Source organism: Actinia tenebrosa, unplaced genomic scaffold (assembly GCF_029948245.1).
Source record: "Actinia tenebrosa isolate PJP-AT-01 unplaced genomic scaffold, QUT_ActTen_1.0 PGA_scaffold0__85_contigs__length_37466705, whole genome shotgun sequence".
Classification (NCBI taxonomy): Eukaryota; Metazoa; Cnidaria; class Anthozoa; order Actiniaria; family Actiniidae; genus Actinia; species Actinia tenebrosa.
Genome location: NW_028292569.1, coordinates 24,297,020 through 24,314,415, shown reverse-complemented (window position 1 = coordinate 24,314,415; position 17,396 = coordinate 24,297,020). Strand labels below are relative to the sequence as shown.

At 35.5% G+C, this 17,396-nt stretch overlaps 1 protein-coding gene across 4 annotated transcripts; it reads right to left on the bottom strand.

Moving 5' to 3' along the window:
• Positions 1 to 48: 48 nt before the first annotated feature.
• LOC116295122 (macrophage mannose receptor 1-like) lies at positions 49 to 17,395 on the bottom strand. 4 transcript variants are annotated; one of them, XR_016121155.1, is made up of 9 exons: positions 16,856 to 17,395; positions 14,260 to 14,379; positions 13,064 to 13,435; positions 12,184 to 12,303; positions 11,000 to 11,151; positions 10,394 to 10,513; positions 8,664 to 9,172; positions 7,908 to 8,026; positions 6,478 to 6,756 (listed from the first exon to the last, which is right to left on the bottom strand). XR_016121155.1 is itself a non-coding variant. In XM_089037000.1 (8 exons), exons 3-8 carry the CDS (start codon positions 6,477 to 6,479, stop codon positions 588 to 590), a joined length of 1,203 nt encoding a protein of 400 aa, XP_088893126.1. In that variant the 5' UTR covers positions 6,480 to 6,756; positions 7,908 to 8,026; positions 16,856 to 17,395; the 3' UTR covers positions 49 to 587. The 4 variants fall into 4 exon arrangements, 1 of the variants encoding a protein (XP_088893126.1); XR_016121157.1 differs by lacking the exon at positions 16,856 to 17,395 and adding an exon at positions 14,962 to 15,064; XM_089037000.1 differs by lacking the exons at positions 8,664 to 9,172; positions 10,394 to 10,513; positions 11,000 to 11,151; ... (1 more) ...; positions 13,064 to 13,435; positions 14,260 to 14,379 and adding exons at positions 49 to 715; positions 1,003 to 1,377; positions 4,743 to 4,862; positions 5,123 to 5,494; positions 5,902 to 6,018 and having other exon boundaries at positions 6,389 to 6,756.
• Between the last annotated feature and the right edge of the window lies 1 nt (position 17,396).

Below are 17,396 nucleotides of genomic sequence, written 5' to 3'. Positions count from 1 at the left end.
ATTCTCCTCAGACCAATATACCACTCGTTTTCTCCTACATCTAGACTTTGTATCGTCTTGTTGATAAACTGGTATTCCTCTTCTGTTTCCATGGATACCAAGTTTCCGCCATTATCTTGACAAATCTTATTGCTATCTTCCCAACCCTTTGTAATATGGTGGAATGAATAGCAGGAGCAGTCAGCGATTTCTATAAAATTGACATAACGATACTTAATCATCGCCTCTTTTATTTCAATGCTAGTTTTCTCAGGTTGCTTGTTATCGCATGTTTTTTTCTTCAAAACTACACTGTACACATATAGAAGTTATTTATGAGCCAGGAGTTCAGAAACAGCCTTGGTCCGACCTTGAGGAACAGTTTTTTTTGTATCCAGACAATCTATAGTTCATTACAATTCCAAAGTTATTGAAACACGGCCATAAGACCCAAGTCGATGTCCTTCACAATAATATATATATATATATATATACTTAGTTCTTTCTGTGGTTTCATTGTATTTCTAGTTATAGTCTCGGATATAGAACTTGCACTTATTTCCAATATTTCAGTAGCCACCAAAAAGCCATTGTTCTATTGATAAGCATCAATCATTACCTTTTGTACTTGGTGAAAAAGATGGCGTCATTGTGTTCTCTTTCGTGGTTACCTGTTTTCTCTTTGAAAAACACCTTTTTTCAATGATCGCAGACGTAATATTAGAACATTTTTGAGCTGCAATGTGAAATATATAAAATTAATAAGTAAGTACCTTTCTGAATGAAGTATAATATTACCTAGAAGAGCGGGCGGCGATTAGACCGCCATTATAATCTATGTATAATAGCTTATAATATGATCGATCTAGGTATAACGGAATATATTAAGAACAAAATTTTAGTTTCTGTTTAGGATTTATGCATTTACAAACCTGCAAGCAAATGCATGGCTTTAGCAAATAACTAAAAGAAATGATCAAACACACAGACACGAAAAGATATGTTGGTCAGTAAAGGAGTTACCTCGTTTGTATTCACATATGAACATGTATTTGTATAGTGGGTTGCATGTAACGTCATCGAATAATCCCCGTCCTTTATAGTGTTTTACCATTTTAACACAATCTCCTGATCCACTTGGTCGAGTTGGCCTCCATTTATCAATGGTCATGTCATGTCCACTATTCCACCTCCAGTAGTTAGTTGATATTCTCCTCAAACCAATATACCACTCGTTTTTTCCTACATCTAGACTTTGTATCGTCTGGTTGATAAACTGGTATTCCTCTTCTGTTTCCATGGATACCAATCTTCCGTTATTCTGTTGGCAAATCTTATTGCTATCTTCCCAATTCTTTCGAATTTTGTGGAATGAATAGCAGGAGCAGTCACTGGTTTCTATAAAGTGTCATAAAAATAGTTATTCATCGTCTCTTTTATTTCAATGCTAGTTTCCTAATCTGGTTTTAGTTTTGACAAGGTTTTCAACACTATACGGTATACAGGGAGAAGAGGAAGGGTGGTGGGGGGTGGGCACTTATCTTTCACTGTTACATTATTTACCGCTTTACATGATATGAGCAAGCTTGAGCCCGTCAGATACAGTGCGCTGTGCCTTAGACCTAACGGTTGGTTGACGGCCACGCGAGAGGAAAAAATGATAATACGCCAAGCAACTGGAACCGTTATCTCTAAGCAACAGCGCGCTCATTACAGTTATCTAAGGGCCTCACTCCAAATATTCAAGACCTCGAACAAAGTTTATTCCTATCCGCACCGACCGGTCCGTGCGCAGAGATACAGAATATCGCCCGCTCGCCCAGCAATCAGAACGCACTATCTCTAGGATAAAGGACAGGAAACAAAATTTCGTTGTTTTAACTTAGAGCGATCAAGGTTGTTGCAGCGGTAGTGGACTTACTGAGTCCGTTTGATTTTCTTCGAGCTTCCTCCGCGCCCTGACTTTGAAAAGCCAAAAGGTTGTTTCAGGGTTCGATCTGCCAGTTAGCCGTACCCCAATTTGATCAGCCCATAATTTGTTCCACGAAATTGGCTCAAAGCACCGTGATGTCAAATCACGATTATCTTAGTCATGTCCAAAAACTTTGGTTGAATAAGCAGTAAATAGGCCGTAAATACCACTTGCATGTAACCTCAAAGCAGCTCAATTTAGAGAAGAAGAAGAAAAAAAAAAGAATTTCAATCTCAAGGGAAATGGAAACCTATTGTTATATCCTTCAAATTGAGCTGCTTTTCCACGTTCTGCAAGGGGTCTATTGCAGGTGCCTTTGCTGGGTAATACATTTTTCCCTTTTTTAAAATGGGGGACTATTATAAGCTATTATAATGGGGGACTAATAGAAGTCTCCAATTTTACACACCGATAGCAAGGATGCTCTCCCACTGCCATACGATAAGTAACAATGTGATAGCTAAGATAATGCGTGGTGCACGATGTCTCATTTTTTCCTGATTTGGATGATTTTACTGTTAGATGTTCCTGAAAACGCAATCAACAATTGTCATTCCAAACCAAACACACCAGACTATATATATACGGCAATATATCTGATAAATACTACCTCAGTTTGAATCCATTGATTCACTTAGTAGTGGTGCCGTTCTTAACAATGGACATCATTGAAGTTGTTAAAAAAGTGTATAATTGTCTTGTTTTCAATAAGAGCATCTTCATCGGCGATGTCAGAATTCATGTCAAGACACAATTGTCAGGCAAAAGGCATGCGGAGGTGTATAGTAAGAAATTCAATGTCCAGTTAGGTACTGGATATATTTGGATAGCGTGACGCCAACAAAATCAGGACCTTTCTCATTATTGTTTCTGACGGCGGGACAAGTCTTTTAGAATGTAGTGCGCAATATAAACTTACAGTGAAAAAACAAACAAACAAACAAACAAAAGTTGTATGCAATTTATACAATGCCACAAGAGTAACAGCACTTTGATATTACAGAATATGTTGCCGTTATCAATTGAATAAGTTACTGACATAGCCCACTCGGAATGCGGCATCTCCTAAATAACGACGACTATAAATAAGCGAACTATGAAATATTAATCACCTTTTGTTTATCTTGTTAGTGTCCAAACCGCCCACTCTAGGTTTATAACAATACACAAATATCCAAGAGGCGCTGATAATGACTGTTTATATCTTAATAAAAATCAATATTTCAAGTCAGAAGAAGATTAAAAGAGCATGTGCTTTTCTGATTGGTTCCCAAGCGAAACAAGTGAGAGGGATTCAGCAAAGGAAAAGTAGAGTCTGAAGCATGAGTCAGAGTCCATAGTGTATGAGAGTATAATTTTACTTATTCAAATACCCGACCCTTTGAGTTTAATAACGTTTTGTCATGCATCAAGCCCTCACATACTGAGGTTGACATTCAATTACATATTCTCAATATCTGTACAAGTGGTTTCGGTAAATGAAGCTTTTAATAAAGAGGAAGTCTTATTTATGATAGAAGCAGCAATCTGTCACTTTTCCTGCTATCACCAACTTGACCGCGTACCTTTCGCTTTCCATGTTCAACCCCAGCCCTTGCACATTACATTTTAAGTCGATCATCTGACAAAAAAAAAAAAAAAAAAAAAAAAAAAAAGAAACAGTTTTATTTCCTTTTTTTCAATAAGTCTACTTTTGAAATACCCACGAGGCTAAATATTTTTCTATAAATTAATATATATTACCTTTATACTTTAGATACTCTGGAAGTTCGAACATGATAAGTTCGAGGAAAAGATTGTATATGATTGTAATGGGTTGTTTCTCGATGCTATTGATACGGTGCTTCAGCTGATTTTTATCGAAAAAAATAACACAAGAAATTCAATAATATACGGAAAAATAGAATATATTTTGTTTTATAAATACGTACATTAGATATAGGGAACATAAAATAACAAGCTCAAGCTGAATAGAAACCGAATAATATTGTGAGGTTTCTGTCGCTTATTATTGACCTGCCCGCCATATTGAGCATGCGCAAAACTAAAGTTTGCGCATGCGTCCGATTTAACATTTATTCCAAGAATTCAAGAGCATTTTAGTGAGAAAATCAATGCTCTTTTCTCCTAACATACGAAAAATTTGTAAGTATACTTTTTTAACCCAAGATACTGTATTTATTAAATTGATCATCATCATCATCTGCTGCATTGATAACATTTAGATGGATGGATGAGTGAATGAATGGGTGGATGGATGAATGGATGAGTAAAAAGTAAATAATTTTAATAAATGAAAACGGATAAACGGATGGGTGGATGGATGGATGGATGAGTGAATGAATGAATGAAAGTATAAATGTCTGACTGACTGACTGACTGACTGACTGACTGACTGACTCATGAATGATTGAATGAATGAATGAGCTATTTCTCCAACGTTGGTTACAGAAAACGTGTCGTTTCCTGTAATTTTACCAATATTGGGATGTAAAGAACACTGATCCGATATTTATTAAGAATTTATGATGCCATGATGATGCCAACTACAGAGTTGATTGTTATTAAATCAAGGAGTAAATGGATGGTATATATGATGATATAATAATAGAAGTTTCTTTTCAAAAACTCTCGCACTTACCACGTGGTGCAAAGTGGTACCTGAAATCGGCAATAATGTTTAACTAATTTTTCCATTTCAATTCCAAAGTCCATGAAGCTTGGGCATAAGACACAAGTCAATTTTCTTTACAATAAAGCCATTGTTCTAATGATAAATATCGATCCTCACCTTTTGAAGTTGGTGAAAAAGGTGTTGTTGCGATGTGCTCTTTCGAGGTTGTTATCTGTTTCTTCTGCGACGAACACCATTTTTTAGTGATTGTAGACGTAATATTAGGACAGTGTTGAGCTACAATGGGAAATACATAATATTAATAAGTAACTAAACGTACTGGATGAATAATAAACCCAGAAGGATGGGGTTGATTGGACCATAATATTTGCAAAAGATTAATAAGTAACTAACTAACTGTATGAATAATATCTAGGGAGGAAAGGAGAGATTGTCTATACCCAATGCACTACATATGCTAAAGCGGCTAACAACTAAAAGGAATAAACAAACAGACAGACACGAAAACAATATCATTTTGCCACTGAAGCAGTTACCTTGTTTATATTCACATATGAACATGTATCGTATGTCGCATCTAATGTCATCGAATAATCCCCGTCCTTTATAGTGTTTTATCATTTTAACGCAACGGTTTGATCTACTTGGTTCGCCTGACATCCATTTATCAATGGTCTTGTTGACATGTCCACTATTCCACCTCCAGTAGTTAGTTGATATTCTCCTCAGACCAATATACCACTCGTTTTCTCCTACATCTAGACTTTGTATTGTCTTGTTGATAAACTGGTATTCCTCTTCTGTTTCCATGGATACCAAGTTTCCGTCATTATCTTGACAAATCTTATTGCTATCTTCCCAACCCTTTGTAATATGGTGGAATGAATAGCAGGAGCAGTCAGCGATTTCTATAAAATTGACATAACGATACTTAATCATCGTCTCTTTTATTTCAATGCTAGTTTTCTCAGTTTGCTCGTTATCGCATGTTTGTTTTCCTTCAAAACTACACTGTACACATATAGAAGTTATCTACAAGCCAGGAGTTCAGAAACAGCCTTGGTCCGACCTTGAGGAACAGTTTTTTTTGTATCCAGACAATCTATAGTTCATTACAATTCCAAAGTTATTGAAACACGGCCATAAGACCCAAGTCGATGTCCTTCACAATAATTTCTATATATATATATACTTAGTTCTTTATGTTGTTTCATTGTATTTCTTATTATAGTCTCGATCTAGAACTTGCACTTATTTCCAATATATTAGTAGCCACTAAAAAGCCATTGTTCTATTGATAAGCATCGATCCTTACCTTTTGCAGTTAGTGAAAAAGATAGCGTCATAGTGTTCTCTTTCGTGGTTACCTGTTTTCTCTTTGAAAAACACCTTTTTTCAATGATTACAGGTGTAATACTAGAACATTTTTGAGCTGCAATGTGAAATATATAAGATTAATAAGGAAGTACCTTTCTGGATGAAGTATAATATTACCTAGAAGAGCGGGCGGCGATTAGACCGCCATTATAATCTATGTATAATAGCTTACAATATGATCGATCTAGGTATAACGGAATATAATAAGAACAAAATTTTAGTTTCTGTTTAGGATTTATGCATTTACAAACCTGCAAGCAAATACATGGATTTAGCAAATAACTAAAAGAAATGATCAAACACACAGACACGAAAAGATTTGTTGGTCAGTAAAGGAGTTACCTCGTTTGTATTCACATATGAATGTGTATTTGTATAGTTAATGGTTGCATGTAACGTCATCATTTTGCCACTGAAAAAATTACCTTGCCTATATTCACATATGAACATTAGTATGTCTTGTTGTTGGCATCGAACATCATCAAATAATCCCCGTCCTTTAAAGTGTTTTATCATTTTAACACAATCTCCTGATCCATGTGGTATGCCTGGCAGCCATTTATCATGTCATGTCCACTAATCCACTTCCAGTAGTTAGTTGATATTCTCCTCAAACCAATATACCACTCGTTTTTTCCTACATCTAGACTTTGGGTCGTCTGGTTGATAAGCTGGTATTCCTCTTCTGTTTCCATGGATACCAATCTTCCGTTATTATCTTGACAAATTTTATTACTATCTTCCCAATTCTTTTGAATTTTGTGGAATGAATAGCAGGAGCAGTCACCTGTTTCTATAAATTGTCATAACAATACTTATTCATTGTCTCTTTTATTTCAATGCTAGTTTCCTAATCTGGTTCACTAGTTTTGACATGGGTTTCTATACACTATACGGTATGCAGGGGGCAGAGGAAGGGGGGCGGGGGGGGCGGGGGGAAGGGCACTTATCTTTCACTGTTACATTATTTACCGCTGTACATGATATGAGCAAGCTTGAACCCGTCAGATACCGTGCGCTGCAATGCGCGCGCTGTGCCTTAGACCTAACGGTTGGTTGACGGCCACGCGAGAGGAAAAAATGATAATACGCCAAGCAACTGGAACCGTTAGCTCTAAGGCACAGCGCGCTCATTACAGGTATCCGCAGTAAGGGCCTCAGTAAAAATATTCAACACTTCGCGGGCACAGTTTATTCCTGTCCGTGCGTAGAGATACAGAATATCGCCCGCTCGCCCTGCAATCAGAACGCACTATCTCTAGGATAAAGGACAGGAAACAAAATATGTCATTCTTTAACTTAGAGGGATCAAGGTTGGTGCAGCGATAGTGGACTTACTGAGTCCGTTAGATTTTCTTCGAGCTTCCTCCGTGCTCTGACTTTGAAAAACCAAAAGGTTGTTTCAGGGTTCGATCTTCCAGTTAGCCGTACCCCATTTTGATCAGCTCATAATTTGCTCCACGAAATTGGTTCAAAGCACCGTGGTGTCAAATCATGATTATCATAGTCATAGTCATGTCCAAAAACTTTGGTTGAATAAGCAGTAAATTGGCCGTAAAGACCCCTTGCATATAACTTCAAAGCAGATCAACTTAGGCTCAGGGCAAACGTCGAACTTCACATGAACCGAACCTAATTTAAACAATGGATAACAAAGCGGTCTTCTTTCATGTAATTAGGTTCGGCTCATGTGAAGCTCGACGTTTGACCTGAGCGTTAGAGGACTTAAATAAAAAAGAATTTCAATCTCATGAGAATTTGAAACCTATTGTTATATCCTCCAGATTAAAACTGCATTCCGATGTGCTGCAAGAGGTCTATTATATTTCAGGTGCTTTTGATGAGCAATACGTTTTTCCCTTTTTAAAATGGGGACTATTATAAGCAATTTGTTGAATAGTAATAATAGAGACATTTTTCTTTAGTCTCCAAGACTGTACTCACCAATAGCAAATATACTTTCCCACTGCCATACAATAAGTAACAATGTGATAGCTACGATACCGCGTGGTGCACGATGTCCCATTTTTTTCTGATTTGGATGATTTTACTGTTAGACGTTCCTGAAAACGCAATCAGCAATTGTCATTCCAAACCAAACACACCAGACTATTATACGGCAATATATCTGATAAATACTACCTCAGTTTTGAATCCATTGGTTTACTTAGTAGTGGGGCCGTTCTCAACAATGGACATCATTGAAGTTGCAAAAAAGCGCCTAATTGCCTTGTTTTCAATAGGGGCATGTTCATCGGCGATGTCAGAATTCATGTCAAGATACAATTGTAATAGGCAAAAGAAATGCGGAGGTGTATAGTAAGAAATTCAATGTCCAGTTAGGTACTGGATATATTTGGATAGCGTGACGCCAAAAAAATCAGAACCCTTCTCATTATTGTTTCTGACGTCGGGACAAGTCTTTTAGAATGTAGTGTGCAATGTAAACTTGCGATGAAAAAAAACAAAAAAACAAAAAAACCAAACAAACAAACAAATAAGTAAGCAAGCAAGCAAACAAACAAAAGTTTTATGCATCTTATACAATGGCACAAGAGTAACAGCATCTTTGATATTACAGAATATGTTGCCGTTATTAATTGAATAAGTTACTGACATAGCCCATTCGGAATGCGGCATCTCCTATATAACCACGACTGTAAATAAGCCAACTATAAATAATAGACAACTATTAATCACCTTTTGTTTATCTTGTTAGTATCCAAACCGCCCACTCTAGGTTTATAACAATACACAAATATCCAAGAGGCGCTGATAATGACTGTTTATATCTTAATTAAAATCAATATTTCAAGTCAGAAGAAGATTAAAAGAGCATGTGCTTTTCTGATTGGTTCCCAAGCGAAACAAGTGAGAAAGATTCAGCAAAGGAAAAGTAGAGACTGAAGCATGAGTCAGAGTCCATAGTGTATGAGAGTATAATTTTACTTATTCAAATACCCGACCCTTTGAGTTTAATAACGTTTTGTCATGCATCAAGCCCTCACATACTGAGGTTGACATTCAATTACATATTCTCAATATCTGTACAAGTGGTTTCGGTAAATGAAGCTTTTAATAAAGAGGAAGTCTTATTTATGATAGAAGCAGCAATCTGTCACTTTTCCTGCTATCACCAACTTGACCGCGTACCTTTCGCTTTCCATGTTCAACCCCAGCCCTTGCACATTACATTTTAAGTCGATCATCTGACAAAAAAAAAAAAAAAATAAAAAAAAAAAAAGAAAAAGAAACAGTTTTATTTCCTTTTTTTCAGTAAGTCTACTTTTGAAATATCCACGAGGATAAATATTTTTCCATAAATTAATATATATTACCTTTATACTTTAGATACTCTGGAAGTTCGAAAATAATAAGTTCAAGGTAAAGATTATGTATGATTGTAATGGGTTGTTTCTCGATGCTATTGATACGGTGCTTCAGCTGATTTTTATCGAAAAAAAATAACACAAGAAATTCAATTATATATGGAAAAATAGAATATATTTTGTTTTATAAATACGTACATTAGATATAGGGAACATAAAATAACAAGCTCAAGCTGAATAGAAACCGAATAATATTGTGAGGTTTCTGTCGCTTATTATTGACCTGCCCGCCATATTGAGCATGCGCAAAACTAAAGTTTGCGCATGCGTCCGATTTAACATTTATTCCAAGAATTCAAGAGCATTTTAGTGAGAAAATCAATGCTCTTTTCTCCTAACATACGAAAAATTTGTAAGTATACTTTTTTAACCCAAGATACTGTATTTATTAAATTGATCATCATCATCATCTGCTGCATTGATAACATTTAGATGGATGGATGAGTGAATGAATGGGTGGATGGATGAATGGATGAGTAAAAAGTAAATAATTTTAATAAATGAAAACGGATGGATGGATGGATGGATGGATGGATGGATGGATGGATGGATGGATGGATGGATGGATGGATGGATGGATGGATGAGTAAATGAATGAATGAAAGTATAAATGTCTGACTGACTGACTGACTGACTGACTGACTGACTCATGAATGATTGAATGAATGAATGAGTTATTTCCCCAACGTTAGTTACAGAAAACGGGTCGTTTCCTGTAATTTTACCAATACTGGGATGTAAAGAACACTGACCCGATATTTATTAAAAATTAATGATATCATGATGATACCAACTACAGAGTTGATTGTTATTAAATCAAGGAGTAAATGGATGGTTAAATTTATAATAATATACTAATAGAAATTTCTTTTCAAAAACTCTCGCACCTACCACGTGGGGCAAAATGGTACCTGAAATCGGCAATAATGTTTAACTAATTTTTCCATTTCAATTCCAAAGTCCATAAAACTTGGGCATAAGACACAAGTCACTTTTCTATACAATAAAGCCATTGTTCTATTGATAAACATCGATCCTCACCTTTTGAAGTTGGTGAAAAAGGTGTTGTTGCGATGTGCTCTTTCGAGGTTGTTATCTGTTTCTTCTGCAAAGAACATCTTTTTTTATTGATTGTAGACGTAATATTAGGACAGTGTTGAGCTACAATGGGAAATACATAATATTAATAAGTGACTAAACGTACTGGATGAATAATAAACCCAGAAGGATGGGGGTGATTGGACCATAATATTTGCAAAAGATTAATAAGTAACTAACTAACTGGATGAATAATATCTAGTAAGGACAGGAGAGATTGTCTATACACAATGCACTACATCTGCTAAAGCGGCAAACAACTAAAAGGAATAAACAAACAGACAGACACGAAAAAATATCATTTTGCCACTGAAGCAGTTACCTTTGTTTGTGTTCACATATGAACATGTATAGTATTCTACAGTTAATGTTATCGAATAATCCCCGTCCTTTATAGTGTTTCATCATTTTAACACAACCTTCTGATCTACTTGGTTCGCCTGGCAGCCATTTCATGATGGTCATGCTATGGCCACTAATCCACCTCCAGTAGTCAGTTCCTGATATTCTAGATCTCTTCAAACCAATATACCACTCATTATTTCTTACATTTAGACTTTGTATCGTCTTGTTGATAAATTGGTATTCCTCTTCTGTTTCCATGGATACCAAGTTCCCGCCGTTCTTTTTGCAAATCTTATTGCTATCTTCCCAATTCTTCGTAATATGGTGGAATGAATAGCAGGAGCAGTCAGCAATTTCTATAAATTGACATAACGATACTTTTAAAATCACTGTCTCTTTTATTTTAATGCTAGTTTTCCTAATCTGGTTCGTTAGCTTTCGCATGGTTTTCAGTCATACTATACGGTACATTCTGTACGCACATAGGGGTTATTTACCGGCCAGGAGGTCTAGAAACGGCCTTGGTGTATATATTCATCATATGAACTCGGGGACAAACTTTACTTTTCCAATTGTTTTTTTATTTTATTTTATTTTTTTTAACAATCCGTGATTTCATGCGCGCGCGGATGATGTAAGCTGTAAAAGGTTTATTTAAAAAAAGCTCTCTCGAAAAGGGCAAAAAGGTACCTAAGATCGCCAATATTTAACTAGCTTTTCCATTTCCATTCCAAGGTTTTTGAAAATTGGCCATAAGACACAAGTCAATGTTCTTCACAATATGTTTTATATCATATTTATCAGTTAGACGACATAAAAGCGCGCGCCCATGGCGATATAGACGCACGAGAGAAAATATAAAGAACGATTAACTAGCGAAAGAGTGGCACGAGGCGAAGCCGAGTGACACTCTAGCTTGTTAAAAGTTCTTTATATTTTCTCAAGTGCGTCTATATCGCCATGGGCGAGCGCTTTTTTGTCGTCTAACTGATTTATAATATGACCAAAAATCTAACGTGCGACCCATGGGCAAATAGTTCATAGGCATTTCAGCCAATCAGAGCGCGCGTTATATCACCCATCTCGCTCGTGCGCGCGCTATTGACGCCATCGGGTTTGAAAATTTAGAGAAAAAAGGCGAGCGTCCGTTGAGATCAGCGTGCGCGAGCGTGCAGCCCATGGGGAAATAGTTAATTGGTTTATGGCCAATCAGAGCGGGCGTAATAATCTAGTTATATTATAAATTATACTTAGTTCTTTTTTTGTTGTTTCATTCTGTTTCATATCATAGTATTTATGCAATCGCAGATATAGTATTCGAACTCTCCTCTATTATCAAGTGGTTTCAAAACTTCATCTTTGTTTTATTGATAACCATCGATCCTTACCTTTTGTAGTTGGTGAAAAAGATGGTGTCATTGCGTTCTCTTTTGTGGTTGTTGTTTGTTTCTTCTTCGAAAAGCACCTTTTTTCACTGATTGTAGACGTAATATTAGAGCATTTTTGAGCTACAAATTAAAGTAAAACATATAGGGTTAATAAGTATGTAGTTTTAGATAAATAATATAACCTACAGAGAGCGGGCGGTGATTGGATAATGTTCTTTGCAATAAAAGTTTTTTTTTAAAGTCAAAAAATAAATAAAATAAAATAAAATAAAATAAAATAAAATGAAATAAAATAAAATAAAATAAAATAAAATAAAATAAAATAAAATAAAATAAATAAAATAAAATAAAATAAAATAAAATAAAATAAAATAAAATAAAATAAAATAAAATAAAATAAAATAAAATAAAATAAAATAAAATAAAATAAAATAAAATAAAATAAAATAAAATAAAATAAAATAAAATAAAATAAAATAAAATGAAATAAATAATAAATGAAAATAAAAGTAAAGATAAAATAATAGAGAAATGTTTTGATTTTCCTTAAACACATTTGAATATTTATGTTAAAAATAGCAAAAATTAAATACAATAACTTACAATAAAATCGAGCAATAAAAGAAAGAAAAAAAACCGGGCACCTTTCAGTTCATATATTTGGCCTTTATGCAGTTGCAAAACCTGCAACCAATACATAGCTTCATGCTCAGTTATATTTCTATTCCCTTGTGGGATGTATTATTTCGAAATCTATTAAGGGGAGGAGGGGTTATTAAACCCATTCCACCAGATCTGCTAAAACGGCTAACAACTAAATGTAGGGAACGAACAAACAGACAGACATGAAAAAATATCATTTGATCACTGAAACAATTACCTTGTTTGTATTCACATGTAAACATTCTGAATGCTCTACAGTCAATGTCGTCGAATAATCCCCATCCTTTATAGTATTTTATCACTTTAACACAATCTCCACTTCCATCTGGTTCGTGAGGCATCCATTTATCAATGGTCATGTCATGTCCACTTATCCACTGCCAGTAGTAAGTTCCTGATATTCTCTTCAAACCAATATACCACTCGTTATTTCCTACATCTAGACTTTGTATCGTCTGGTTGATAAACTGATACTCCTCTTCTGTTTCCATGGATACCAATGTTCCGTTATTATCTTGACAAATCTTATTGCTATCTTCCCAATTCCTTGGAATTTTGTGGAATGAATAGCAGGAACAGTCACCGATTTCTATAAAATTGACACAGTGAGAAATTTATTTCCTTTCTTTAATTTCAACGCTAGTTTTCTTATTCCGGTTGCTAGTTTTCCCATGGTTCTCAATACTATACGGTACGAATAGTGATTCTCTTATACGCCAGGAGGTCCGGAACGGCCTCGGTCCAAATCCTCAAGATCTCGGGTACAGTTTTATCCCTATTCCAACCGACTTAAGGACTGTAAATTATTTACTTATTTTTCACCACTTTACTTTCCCAATTGTTTCGTAATTTGTTTTGTTGTTTTACCAAAGGATCAAAGTTGGCGCAACGTAACGGTAGTGCACTAACTCAGTTCGTTAGATTTTTCTCCGGGCTTTCTTCCGTGCCCTGACTTTGAAAAGCCAAAAGGTTGTTTCAAGGGTTCAATCTGTGATCATGAGTTGGCGGTATCCCGATTTTAGTCAGCTCAGAGGTTGTTTCAGGGAATCGATCTTCACAGTACCGTGATGTCAATTTTTATGATTACCACAGTCATGTCCAAACACTTTAGTTGGATAAGCAGTAAATAGTTCAGTAGTGGTCGTCCGTAAAGACCCCTCGCATGTAGTGACCTCAAGCAGCTCAAATTGGAGGACAAAAATAAATAGATAAAAAGAATTTCAATCTCACGAGAAATGGAAACTTATTGTTATATCCTCAAAATTGAGCTGCATTTCCACGTTCTGCAAGGGGTCTATTTCAGATGTCTTTGATGGGCAATACATTTCCCCTTTTTAAAATGGGGGACTTTAAGCAATTCGTTGTATAATAATATTAAATAAATTTTTCTTTAGTCTCCAAGACTGTACTCACCAGTAGTAAATATACTCTCCCACTGCCATACGATAAGTAACAATGTGATAGCTACGATACCGCGTGGCGAACGATATCCCATTTTTTTCCTGATCTGGATGATTTTACTGTTAGATGTTCCTGAAAACGCAATCAGCAATTGTCATTCCAAACCAAACACACCAGACTATTATACGGCATTATATCTGATAAATACTACCTCAGTTTGAATCCATTGATTCACTTAGTATTGGTGCCGTTCTTAACAATGGACATCATTGAAGTTGTTAAAAAAGTTTCTAATTGCCTTGTTTTCAATAAGGGGCATGTACATCGGCGATGTCAGAATTCATGTCAAGACACAATTGTCAGGCAAAAGGCATGCGGAGGTGTATAGTAAGAAATTCAATGTCCAGTTAGGTACTGGATATATTTGGATAGCGTGACGCCAAAAAAATCAGGACCTTTCTCATTATTGTTTCTGACGGCGGGACAAGTCTTTTAGAATGTAGTGTGCAATATAAACTTACAGTGAAAAAACAAACAAACAAACAAACAAAAGTTTTATGCAATTTATACAATGCCACAAGAGTAACAGCACTTTGATATTACAGAATATGTTGCCGTTATCAATTGAATAAGTTACTGACATAGCCCACTCGGAATGCGGCATCTCCTAAATAACGACGACTATAAATAAGCGAACTATAAAATATTAATCACCTTTTGTTTATCTTGTTAGTATCCAAACCGCCCACTCTAGGTTTATAACAATGCACAAATATCCAAGAGGCGCTGATAATGACTGTTTATATCTTAATAAAAATCAATATTTCAAGTCAGAAGAAGATTAAAAGAGCATGTGCTTTTCTGATTGGTTCCCAAGCGAAACAAGTGAGAAAGATTCAGCAAAGGAAAAGTAGAGACTGAAGCATGAGTCAGAGTCCATAGTATATGAGAGTATAATTTTACTTATTCAAATACCCGACCCTTTGAGTTTAATAACGTTTTGTCATGCATCAAGCCCTCACATACTGAGGTTGACATTCAATTACATATTCTCAATATCTGTACAAGTGGTTTCGGTAAATGAAGCTTTTAATAAAGAGGAAGTCTTATTTATGATAGAAGCAGCAATCTGTCACTTTTCCTGCTATCATCAACTTGACCGCGTATCTTTCGCTTTCCATGTTCAACCCCAGCCCTTGCACATTACATTTTAAGTCGATCATCTGACAAAAAAAAAAAAAAAAAAAAAAAAAAAAAGAAACAGTTTTATTTCCTTTTTTTCAATAAGTCTACTTTTGAAATATCCACGAGGCTAAATATTTTTCTATAAATTAATATATATTACCTTTATACTTTAGATACTCTGGAAGTTCGAAAATAATAAGTTCAAGGTAAAGATTATGTATGATTGTAATGGGTTGTTTCTCGATGCTATTGATACGGTGCTTCAGCTGATTTTTATCGAAAAAAAATAACACAAGAAATTCAATTATATATGGAAAAATAGAATATATTTTGTTTTATAAATACGTACATTAGATATAGGGAATATAAAACAACAAGCTCAAGCTGAATAGATACTGAATAATGTTGTGAGGTTTCTGTCGCTTATTATTGACCTGCCCGCCATACTGAGCATGCGCAAGCATTTTTAATGTGGTTAAATAAAATATTTAAGCAAAGTTAGACTTGAACTAAGTTGCCTGTTATCGCAAGTATCTGTCATCAAAAGGCTATAGCTTCGCGGCCATCTGATAAGCAAATTAATGTCTCACGCAATGAGATGAATGATGAACAGATGGTATCTGGGGACGAAGCTTGCATCGGGTGCTATCCAATTTCGCTAACGCCACGTGCTATCCGATTTCGCTAACGCTATGCGCTATCTCATATCGCTAACGCTAGCTTACGCAGTTTGTACGCTACACCAACGCTATTTGGCTCCTCCCACCCAAGCACCAACGCCAAGCTCATCTACGTGTGATGAGTTTAAATGTCAAATTGACAATAGAAAAATAAAGTTTGCGCATTCGTCCGATTTAACATTTTTTCCAAGAATTCAAGAGCGTTTTAGTGAGAAAATCAATGCTCTTTTCTCCTAACATACAAAAAATTCGTAAGTATACTTTTTTAACCCAAGATACTGTATTTATTGAATTGATCATCATCATCATCTGCTGCATTGATAACATTTAGATGGATGGATGAGTGAATGAATGGGTGGATGGATAAATGGATGAGTAAAAAGTAAATAATTTTAATAAATGAAAAGATAAACGGATGGATGGATGGATGAGTGAATGAATAATGAGAATGATAAGTTTTAGAGTTTTAGGCTCAATATTGTAATTACCTGTAGCAAAGTACTCTCCCACTGTCATACTTAAAGTAAAAATAAAATGGCTACGACACTGGGAGATGCACGATTTCCCATTTTTTCGGCTTTCTTGTAATGGTTGAAGATCTAATTACAAAAGATGCTTCTGTGCGTCTATACTTTGAACTGTTATTGCCATAGTCAAGAAAATGGGTTCAGTCGGCTATAGGTACGACGGCTGATAGGGAATTACCAACTTTACATAAATATAAGACAGCTACTTACACTCACCTTTTGTTAAAATCCTTTATAGTCTTCAAACTGCCTTGCACTTCCCTCTTTACCGAGTTCAAATACGAATATTCAGGAAACGCTGAATGGCGTTTCATACCTCGAAACAAAACCAAATCAATATAAAAATCTTTTCAGGTCGTCAGTAATAAAAGACCTATATATATACAGTCAATTCCAAAAACGTTGTCGTCGACTGGCTCAAGCCTACGCGACTGGACCGAAAGAAATATGGGTAAAAATCACTGAAGCGGTTTAAATATTCGTTCTGAATAAATTGTTCCCGCTGGTAATAAGATAATAATGGCAAGAAAAAATCTATCAAATGCATGTCTTTGGGTTTAGGGAAAGAAAAACAAGGTAGTTATGATTCAGTTCACAATTTCGAAAATATGAAGGCATTTAAAAAACGTCTCCTTCAACACTTCCCGCTCGCCTACGAAAGTTCGTGTTGTAAACCAGGCATAACTAGTCAGATAAAATTATGCAGTCAACTCGGCTTCAATGATTACTACCCATAGTTCCTTTCGGTCTAGTCGCG